Raw genomic sequence first — 10,946 nt, forward strand, 5'->3', positions numbered from 1 at the left:
GGGGACGGAGCAGAGCCATGTGCTGCAGCACGCCGGGGCTCGGGGCTCTTCGTTATTGAGCCGAGCCAGTTATTGCCAGCAGCTGAGCAAACTAATAGGAAGGATATTTCCCCGGAGAAGGAGGAGGTTTCTGATTTAGACTGCGCTGTTTAAGCCCAGACTCTCACTGCAGCTAAAATTTCCTTCCGAGGGCGATAATTATCTCAATGCAAAGCCCAGGCCTGTGTTTGCTTTTCTGCTCCCTGTCTGGAAGGTTTTAATGCAGAGGCTGCAATTTCCTCTGGTGCACAGCCCAGCACCCAGGTCGCATCCTGCACCCTTTCCCCAGTACTGGGGACCAGAGCCAGCGGGAAGTGAAGAACAGCTCAGTGCAGTTTTATGAAGAAAGCACCCTCAGGTATTAAACTAATTACCAGGGAGCAGCGTTGGTCCTGCAGGGGCTCTGCTTCAGCCCTCTGCAAGCTGCAGTCCCAAAGGCAGCAACGTCACTGCTGGCCCCACATCTCCTCCGCTGGCTCTTGGATGAAAATTGCTTTAAAACCTCCAAGAGAAGCAGTTTGGTTCTTCTAAGTGATGGGAACAGAAAAGAAAAAGGAAAAAGGAATAGGAACACTTTTGTTCTTGGCTGCCAGGTAAATGAGGTTCAGCTCTGGAAAATGTATAGGGCCTCTAGTGCTAACTGCAGGGCTGGAGTCTCCAAGGAGTGATTTCTTCCTTCAGAAACATAATAACAACAATAAATGATTAAAAAGAAAAAGGCCTAAATCTATATCTACAGTTAACTCAGGACTCCTTCGGAGTTCAGGACTGTTGCTGGATAAATAAATGCTTATCTGAAAAAGGAACCTCCAGCCTCCTGCAAACAAGAGGCAGTGAAGCGTCACTCAGGGCCAGCCCACACATGTGCAGTGCAACCAGGGGGAAAACCCAACAGATCGGGTTATTCTGGATTTATCCCACGCAGGGACGCTCTTGTCCTGGCTTCATGCCCACCTGCTCCCGTCACCGTACCCTCCACCAGCCATGCTGCCCCATCAAACACGATGCGCTGCTTTAGCGCAAATGTAGAGGGTCAGGCTGGTGCCCACCCTAGGAGAGATTTCTCCTCTTCTGATACAGCAATAAAACAAGTGCTAAAGTGGAGAAAACCTCCAAAGGAAATGCATGCATTCACAGCTACAGGAATGGCTTTTTTTTCCCTCCCACAGGACAGCTGGTCCCAACCACTACCAGCCACTGCGCCCCGTGGGACGGCACACCGGGGCGCCCAGCCCCATGCTGGGCAGCGAGATAAGGCTCAGGGAGGTGCCGTGAGTCACGGAGGGCTGGGCCGGAGCGGGCAGCCACACCGTCACGCTGCCGAGCACATGGTGCCCCAGCTCCCCGGGATGCCCCGGCACCCACACAGCCTGCAGAGAGGGACGGCGCGCCCGGGACGCCGAGCGGTATGTAGGCTTGTCCCATCCCTGACCGCGGAAATGAGGTCTCTAGAGCATGACCGAAATAATGCCTTTCTGCAGCACTTTTCTCTTGACTTGCTGGCAGGTTAGAGGGTTGCGCAGGAAAGGTTTTAGTTGTTCCTCCTTCTGGTAGCATGGAGGTGAAGGGGAAACCCCACGTGCTGGCATCCTTTCTGTGAGGTGCAGCTGTGCTGGTTTCAAAGACAGAATTAATGAACTACTTGTGTCAACAGCACGGGTTAAATCCACGTTTCCACCTGTTATGGGATACACGGTGGAATCAGCTGTGCGATGTGTGGTCCAGGTCAAACCCCTTTGCCCATCATGGCTTTGGATGAATTTGCAGGGTGTTCACTATGCAACACTCCAGCACACAATCCCAACTGCAGGACACCCAGGCACCAACCGGGAGCCCTCGAGGTGCTGGCACCCAGGGCTTCGCTAGCTGCCAAAGATACATTTCAGGTCCTTCCATATGTGCAATTACTAAAAACCAGAGCCCTTCACCATGGCTGCCCAGTGGAGGGACTGCCACATGGCCCACAGTTACCCTGCGCTTTTGGCCCTAAAAAGTGCTTCTTCCCGGCAGACAGCTTGCTGCCAGCCCTGAGCACCAACGCTGGTGTCCCTCCTTTTGCCCTGGGGTTTTGGCACAGACCACTTTGGTACAATCTGCAATCTATGGTACAGGGATCCCCGCCGAGCTGCTGGCCACCATTCCCATGCTGAAGGGGATGCAATCCCTCCCCTCCATCTCTCATCCCTGCTGCAGCTCTTGGTTCACTGCTTGGGGAAACCTCGCAGGAGAGGCAAGCTCATAGTGATTTAGCCCCTTACCCCTGCCCACCACCACCATGAATCCTGCTTGGCTTCTGTTTCAGGATCAGGGCCTCACCCTGGTTAACTATTGACTTGTGCTGGGGGCGGTTTCGCCGTAAGATGCCCTCTCCAGCTGTTTGGTGGATGCAGCAGCTGGCCACGCATTTTTATGAGCCAAGGAATTTATAAGCCCTCCGGCAAACAGTGCTCTCCTGTTGAGTAACTCAGCAAAGCTCAGTCAGATTGACCTCTTTGGAGACTGAAAATGGCATTGTGGCATCCTCCATTCCCCTGTGGTGGGACCAGCCCTGGACACACGGTGACTGTGGACCCACCCCACACCGGTCCCTATTCTGCATCCCTGCGTTCAGTTTTGCAGGAAAACCCTGACTTTTGGAGCGATGACTCACTGGCTGTGGGCATAGGTGACATCTGGCAGACCCCCTCTTTGGAGCTGTATCCCCACCCCACACCAAAATGATGTCTCCTTCATGGTCAGGGACCTACCTGGAGAGAAAGGGACATGCGGGGCTCAAAAGCAGGGGGGAAAAAAAAACAAAAAACACACCCAACAAAGACAGAAGTTTCTGGGGAAGAGAAGTGAAGTTTTCCTGCAGCGCTGGGAAGAAACAGGAACGTATCGCCCACTGCATCCTGGAAAACCTCCCTGCGAGGGCAGGGATCTGCCTGGGTTTCTTCTTGGCAGCAATAACTCGGCACTGGCAAGCAGCACTTCAGTCCTGAGTGGGCTCATGGTGGAGCCTTTGCCTTAGAACACCATGGAGCTCTTTAGCATGTTTGTCCGAGAACCTTTTTGTTCCTGGAATAGTTTTCAAGCAAATATATTTCAGGTTTATTAGACAAATAACTCTGTTTATCACCCACTGCAGTTCTTTCCTTTCTTCCTGTCCTGCAAGTCACTCTCTGGCAGGTGCCAGAGCACAGTTGTCATTTTTCTGGCACAGCCTTAGGGGGGGAGGAAAAAAAAAAAAAAAAAATCCAAACAATTAAGAATATAATAGAAATCCCAGGACAGGGCTACCCTCTTGTAATGCAGTCAGGTTCCGGGTATTTCACCACCCAGGGACTTCACCCAATAACTTTTACCTGGGATTAAGGTGAAGATAAATAGCCCAAACAAATACATGACTTCCCTAAAGCAGTAGCGTTTATCTGTTTACTTTTCCATTTCTCTTCCTCTGCAATGAAATCAATATGTGCACAGGAAAACCGCAAGTTTGGCAGAGGAGAGCACTGTGCAACAGGCCCCGGTGAGGCTAGCATCCCCGCAATGGCAGGGACCAAATGGGGACGGTTTTGCAAACCCAGTGGAGTTTTGCTCCACTCGCTGTGCCCAAATCACAGCCCAGGTCTGAATCCCCACCAGCTCCAGGGTCTCCTCATGGCATTTGAGGGGGAACTCAACAAGCTCCAAAAGTAAACCAATACCACTTTTGAAGACTTCGCAACTTGCCAAGGAGGATTTTAAGGACTGCTCCTCTGCCCCCATCATACCCATCACCAGATCAGGCACTGGGCTGGGAAGCCAGGTGTGGGGGAGACTCCCTACATTTAAAAAGCAAAACTTCATGCTGAAAGGAGCAAAAAGAGGCTGTCCCTCCAGATCCAGCCACGGGCAGCATTTGCACTCCAAAACCTTTAAACTGTCCATTTTCAGGTCTGTGGCTCTTCCACCAGCTCAGTGAAATGGGCTTGTTCACACCACGTCCAACATGAGTTTAAAACCCATTTCAGGGATACTGTGCCAGGGGGCTGGGAGGGACCAGGACAAGGTGGCGCGGGGAAGGGCTGCCAGCATCACAGACCCCCATGCCACCTCCCGCAGAGACAGATTCCTGCTCACAATCACCTTCCCCTGGGAGGAATAGCCGCAGAGAGAAGCGAGATGCTGGTGGGAAGCAAGTGTGCTTACGCTATCAAAAACCACACTGCCGCGATACCAAGGGTACACCGATACCTTCCGAGGCTTCCTTTAAAATGCAGGTAAGCCACGAGGCCGCTCTCCTGTGGGAAGCCGCTAGCTGCCTTTGGCAGCTCCTCCTCGCCACAGCCTCACGGCAGACGTGGGCAGAGCGGAGCGGTCTCGTGGGAAGCAGTGCCGGGCTCCGGACAGCTGAGATGTCACGGCAGGGCTGCCACTCCGGCCAGGCACCGGCCACCCTGGGCCACTGCAAAGTCCCTCCGGGGCCAACGGAGGATGCTGCGTCACGGCCACGGTCAGTCGTGCGGCCATGGGCCATTTCCCTGAGGTCAAGCCCTGGGAGGGGACCCGGAGCAGGGCTGGGCAGGAGACAAAAGCTCTTCTCTCCTTCCTCGTGACACAGCAGACTGAAGTCAACTTTCAGCCCAGCCCTGCTACAACCCGTTGCTCCTTATTTACCCTTCAAACAGGAAAAGCAACTCTCAGTATAGCTCTTTCACGAATTTTCTATGCCAAGCCTCACTAAAGGGCTGCTTTAGTTAACATTAGGCTCTTTAACACTGAGCACACATCTCACACGTAACAGTTTGCCTTAGGACTGCGGGGTGGTTTCCAGGACGGACGTTCACCAGGCTGCAGCCCCAAATTCCAAAGGTAGGAGTGGGTCCCCAGCCCCGGGAGCCCTGTGCGTGGGGTGGCAGGTGCCCGTCTGATTCATTGGGGCAGCAGCAGGAGAGAGGGGGCAGACGGACTCGCTCAAGTAGGAAATAGTTCACACTCCAAATTACAACCACTCCCCATTCACATGGGTGAAGATGCTGTGGGACTTGGACAAGTGGAAATATTTCTGTTCTTGTCAGGTGTCCCCAAACCTGGCTGCTCTGCCCAGCTCAGCGGCACTGCCCTTCTTCCCTTCCCTTTCTGATTTTAAGGAGGACGAGCTTGTTCCCGCATATTCCCCTGACTGGGCAAGGCCAAATCACAGCTTGTCCTCAGGTGGCATTTTGCAGCCCCTAATATTTGAAACCTACTTTGCATCATCCCAGAATGAAATGCAGCAAAGCCATGATTGAAAACACACTCCTTAAGCTCATCACTATCAGCAGAATAGAAAAGCATGATCTATTACTGAGAAAAGGATGTGAAACAGGAACACACAGGGCAGCGGACAGTCACGGTGAAGAGTTCAGGGGCTTAAAAATGAAGCAAGCTCAATCAGTGCAGTCTGCTCCGATGTATGGAAGCCAGGACTTCAACATCAGGGTGGGACCAAGCATGTGTGCCTGATAGGAATTTATACATCTTTAATGACCTTTTAGTTATTGCAAATATGCCTAAACATAACAATTATTTTTTCATCTAATATCTGCCTGGTTTTGGTGGGTTACAGGAATACTTTATGGTATTTAATTCTTTTCCTCAGGGTGACCTGTGACCGTTGGCCACCCCCTCAGTTGCAGTCTCTCTCCCCACCACCATGCGGGCGGCAGGTAAGGAGGGAGACAGAGATTTACTTTTCTCTGTCCATTTTTCTACAGTTCTTTACGCCTCCTTCTCATCTACATGACCTCTTCCAAGCCCAGCTACCCTGACCTTCCCCTGCCACGGGCAGGGGAAAGAGCCTTTGTATAAGCATGAGGTTTTTAAAAGATTTGTGTAGATTTCAGCCTGTTGTATTTTTCCCAGTGAAACCCTCTGTGGCTGGGAAGAGATGGCTAGTGAGACATTCCTGGTTCCATAAGAGCCATTCAGCTGCAATATAAGTATATTCTTCTACTCTCTTTCCATGCAGGACCGGAACGTTTTGCTCTGATGAGCAGTGCTTTAAAGCCAAATGCCAATCACATTTGTATTAGCAGCCGCTCTGCTGTAGCTAGTGACTAATTGGGGGATAGCAGCCTTCCCAGCGCTGGGAAGGTAAGGAATATTTGGATTTACATAGCTTTCTGACTAATTATCAGATTTACTTTAATGCAGAGAGAAATATGAATAGTGCCTCCCAGTAGAAGGGTAATGCCTATCTGAGCATCATCACATGCTCTAGACATATTAATTAAGAGATCAGAGTCCGTTTAGAGAGTGAAGGAAGGAGTGTTAGCTGCCTTCCCACACCACACAAGTGCTGGCTGTCACCTTGTGCTTTGTAAAGTGGGGACACATGGACCAAGTCCCCGGGAAGCCAGAGGGATGCTCCAGTCCCCGACCCACGCTGCTGCTGCTCTCACCTGGCTCCTCTCCCACCCCTTGCAGTTATGATCCGGTACACGGTGCTGCTCATCACGCTGCTGAGCACATGGCTCATCGTGCAGACATTCTTCGATCGGAGCTGGAAAGCCATCAGCCTGCGAAGCTGGCTCGGTGAGGTGCCGGCAGGGGTCCAGCCGGGTCCAGAGGGAGGGTGCGGGCAGCCCCATCACAAGCCAGACCCCGGAGCTGCATATAGTTGCCAGGAACACTTGCACTTGCAGTCCCTGGCCAAGGCTATAGCCACCAGCTCTGACCATCGGGGCAGGGAGGGGACAGCACACTGGGAAGCTGCACCAGGGCGGGTGGCTCCGGGGGTGCTTGCAGCCACAGGGAGCAGTTTTGGAGAGCTGGTGCCTGAACAGCTGCTCCTGGTTTGGGAAAGAGGAGCAGCTCTCCGAGGTGTCTAACCCTCCTGCTTGGTACCCACAGGTGCCATCGACAAGCCCAGCAGTGAGTACCGCTCTCAACTTCATCTCCATCACCCAACACCGCTCCAGGGCTGAGGGTGATGGTGGAAGCACGATAGCTGCCTTCAGGAGCCCCGTTCCCAAGGCAAAAATCCCACCCTCCCAAACACGGAGGAATTTCATTATTGCACACAGCAGCAGTGGCTTTGGCAGGCTCTGCGAGCACACGAACAACCACGCGATCCCCCTGCCCCAGCAGAAACGCTCCCAGGCCACAGGCTACGGCAGGAACCAGGTCCTGCCATGCCGTGTGGCACAAGTCCCTACCCTGGCCAAGAATGGGGAAGCTCCGGGCAGAAAAGCCCCAAGGGGCTGGCCTTGAACCAGTGCCAGCCCCAAACGCTCCCTGGCACGCACCCCTCTGCAATCCCCATGGCATCAGCGGTGCCGTCCCGCTGCTCACACCCAGAGCGGCACCTGGCACCCAGTTTGTCCCACCCCACCCCAAGCCTTGGCACCATAAACCTCAAACAAGAAGCTGGTCCCAGCCCCAGGACAAGCCTCCTTCACGCAAGAAGCTGGTCCAGGTGTTGCCCCCTTTGTGGACCACTGTGCCCCAGTGCCAGCCCCGCTCAGCCCTTCGGGGACACGGCCAGTGTCCCCCCGCGGGGCCAACACCATGGCTTGCAGCTCCGCTCCTCCCTCGCAGGCAAGGAGCTGCCCCAGCACAAGTGTGGGAACAAGAAGAGCTGCCCCGAGAACCATTTTGCCTTCAAGATCTCTAGCGGCGCAGCAAACGTGGTGGGACCCTCCATCTGCTTCGATGACATGGTGTAAGCAGCACACAGCGGGGACGGGGGAGCCGTGGCTGGCTTGGGCTTGAATAGGGCGAGTTTGGCTTCTGCTGAGCATGTCGATGGGCATCATGGTGCATTTGTAGTTAAAAAAATTTGGAAATAGTTTTCTTCACAACCACTTCTGTAGATATTTTGCTGTCTTCAGCCACTTTGCCCCATCAGAGTTTCACTGGCACCAGCATCTCTAGGGCATCCCTGTGCTTACTGGTGCTCTCTGCTTTCCTTTCCAGCCTCATGAGCAGCATGAAAAACAACATTGGCAGAGGCCTGAACATCGCGCTAGTGAATGGTGAGTCGGGTGGGCACTAACCCCGCGCCATGGCTGTGGTCCCTTCCTCCCCCAGGAGGGAATGGGCCACCGGGGACCCCATCCCAGGCACCATGGCTGAGCCAAAAGCACATCAGTCCGGTGTTGCATGGGGTGCACATCCACAATTATAGTTGCGAGCACTGCCAGGAAGATGGGAACAAACCCACCTGGGTCATGAACAATGGCTCCATGAATTCCACCAAGCAACACATTTGCCATCGCAGCAAATATGACACATTGAGGGACGAGCAAAGCATTTTGCAGCAAGAACCCCAAGCTGGTGGCCAGGCAAAGCCTAGAGCCACAACAGTGCAAACTCACTGTGCTTTGTTTTGAATTTTAACCTTTCAGGAACAAGCGGGCAGCTCCTGAAAACTGACTCATTTGACATGTACTCTGGAGGTAAGCGTGGTCACTTTGCTGCTTGGTGGTTCCCAGCCAGGGCTTACACCAGCACTACCAGCTGCCGGCAATTTAGGCTGCTCCTCTGCCATGTATTTAACGATAAAGTCTAGTAGTCTTTCACCAGGATTGCCAGCTCGGGCGGTAAAAGCTCAGCTTTCTCTGAGGCCATTGATCCCAGAATCCTCATAATGCATCTGCATCTGAGATTGGCTTCTTGTTCCTTTTACATGTGCATAATAGCCTGAAAAACGTAATTCCACTAAACTGAATAAACCAGGGCGCTTGAGACCTGAGACAGGCTACTTTCTAAGATCAGGTAGTTACACTAATCCTGAGATTTTGCAACTTTCAACTCAGTTTTTGAAAGCTGGTGGTGGCTGAGCAGCTGCTTGTTTCCCTGGCTTTCTCAGGAGGACAAATGAGGAGCTCAGAGCATGGCAGGGGAGATGCAGCCCCCAGCCCCAGCAAAGCTGAGCACATGGAGCAGAGCCTGGTGGCAGCAAAGACCACGTCCCTGCGCCTGACAGCTTCAAACAATCTTCCTAACAGCAAGAAGATGCCCTGAGCCAGGGCAGCACCCGCTCACAGTCCAATTGGCACTGACTTGCAGGATGCTGCAAATCCCACCATTGTTTCAAAGCTGTTAACAATTCTCCAGAATTTTGGCAGAACTCCTCAAAATCACATGCTAAAACGAACCCTATAGCGCTTTTGATTTACCCTTTGCTGTTTGAGCCTTCCCCAAGGATCAATCACCCTTTCTGCTTTTTGGTTTTGCAGCCTATTCTTGGTAACTCTGGAGTTTTAAGGAGAAACACCAGTATCATGAGATTTCTGGCTGAGTTTGCAAGCGAGGCGTGCGGTGGGAGAGGCCCAGGGAAGGAGAAGGCAGGCAGTCAGCTCCTGTGCCACTAGATGGGGCGTTGGACTCGAGCATCCCACGGATGCAGGATGAGGAATAATTCCCGCAGTACAGCCGAAGGCATGATCTCAGGGCAGGCAGCTCTGCGGCCGAGCGGGTTCATTTCTTGTGTTGAGAAGTAAATTCGTGTAACTAGATTTCACAGTTAGCGAGCAAAGTTGAGGAGCAAATTCCCCTCTGCAGCTGTACTGGCGGGAGGAAAGGGCCAGCCCTAGGTGCTGCGGAAGAGCCCAGGTGGGAACACAAGATGGGGAATGCATCATCTGGGAGCCCATCCTTCCCCAAGCCCATGACCCCAAATCCTGGCCAGCACCAGCACAGTCGGAATATTTCCCACTGACCCAGAGGTGGTTCCCCCAGCTGCCACGCAGCAGTCCCTGCTAAATCCCTTTTTCTTTCCCTAATGCTCTTCTCTCCCAGACATTAACAAACTGGATACCTTCCTCCAAGAGATCAAGCATGGCACCATCGTGCTGACGGCCAGCTATGATGATGCTGCCACAAAGTGAGTTTGGCCCCAGGAGCAACACCTGGCTCCCCAAAACCCCACAGCTGAGGGGAGCTGGAGGCACCGCTGCCAGCAGCAGAGAGGGGACAGGAGGAGACAGCCACCTGGCACCACGCTAACACCTTCTTGCCCTCTTTCAGGATGAATGACAAAGTACGGACACAATTTATGGAGCTGGGCAGCAGCCACGTGAGCAAGCTGGGCTTCCGGGACAACTGGGTCTTCTTGGGAGCAAAAGGTCTGAACAACAAGAGCCCCTTTGAAGAGGTATGTGGCCCTCCCCTGCCACCAGCTCTGGAGGCTCCCACCCTCTTAGTGGCACCTCCTGAGCTACATCTCACCTACCTGTTTGCAGAAGACATGGGCCAGTGGTGTTATCCCCCATGTCGAGCCAAGCTGCAAGTTTTGCCACATTGCAAACTTGCACTGTGCTACCAACCTCCTCATTCATTTTCTCTCTCTCTTTTTTTTTTCCCTGCAGCACATCAAAAATGATGAGAAGCAAAATAAATACGAAGGCTGGCCTGAGATGCTGGAGATGGAGGGCTGTGCCCCCAGAAAGATGGATTAGCATCAAGCCTCAGCCTGCCACGGAGGCGAGACTAGTCTCGCAGGGACCCCAGCCCCACCACTGCCCGGTCACATAGCCCAGCAGTGGCTGCCCACTCCCCGAAACCGGCTATTTCACATCAGGGGCTGCACAGGGCTTGGAGAAGAGCTGTACAAGTGCCTGCAGAGCCTGAGCAAATGCCCAGCCAGGTGTCAGCTGAGCTGTCCTCATCTATGGGTCAGTTTGGGGTATTTTATTTTTCTGTCTTTAAACCAAAAACTTTGTAGAAGGTTTTTCAGATTTCTTGAATAAGATATTGTATTATAAAACACTACCTTCTCACTTCCATTTTCAAGCATAATCCACGCTTTTCCCTGCGGGCACAGCATGCCATGTCCTCTGCCACCAGCTGGGCATCCCCATCACCCATCCCAGGGCACTGCACATGGGGGATCCCCCTCCCCACATGGCATAGGGCAAAGTGATCCCTGGGGATGCTCAGACCTTGGTGGTTTCCCC

General features: G+C 53.1%; 1 protein-coding gene across 1 annotated transcript; it reads left to right on the plus strand.

Moving 5' to 3' along the window:
- Positions 1-1,422: 1,422 nt before the first annotated feature.
- Positions 1,423-10,490, plus strand: FAM3D (FAM3 metabolism regulating signaling molecule D). The gene is made up of 10 exons (XM_075052776.1): positions 1,423-1,445; positions 5,645-5,711; positions 6,472-6,579; positions 6,898-6,918; positions 7,585-7,708; positions 7,963-8,021; positions 8,394-8,444; positions 9,790-9,874; positions 10,018-10,144; positions 10,359-10,490. Exons 2-10 carry the CDS (start codon positions 5,699-5,701, stop codon positions 10,446-10,448), a joined length of 678 nt encoding a protein of 225 aa, XP_074908877.1. The 5' UTR covers positions 1,423-1,445; positions 5,645-5,698; the 3' UTR covers positions 10,449-10,490.
- The last annotated feature ends 456 nt before the right edge of the window (positions 10,491-10,946 follow it).

This window comes from Buteo buteo, chromosome 21 (assembly GCF_964188355.1).
Source record: "Buteo buteo chromosome 21, bButBut1.hap1.1, whole genome shotgun sequence".
NCBI classification, from domain to species: Eukaryota; Metazoa; Chordata; class Aves; order Accipitriformes; family Accipitridae; genus Buteo; species Buteo buteo.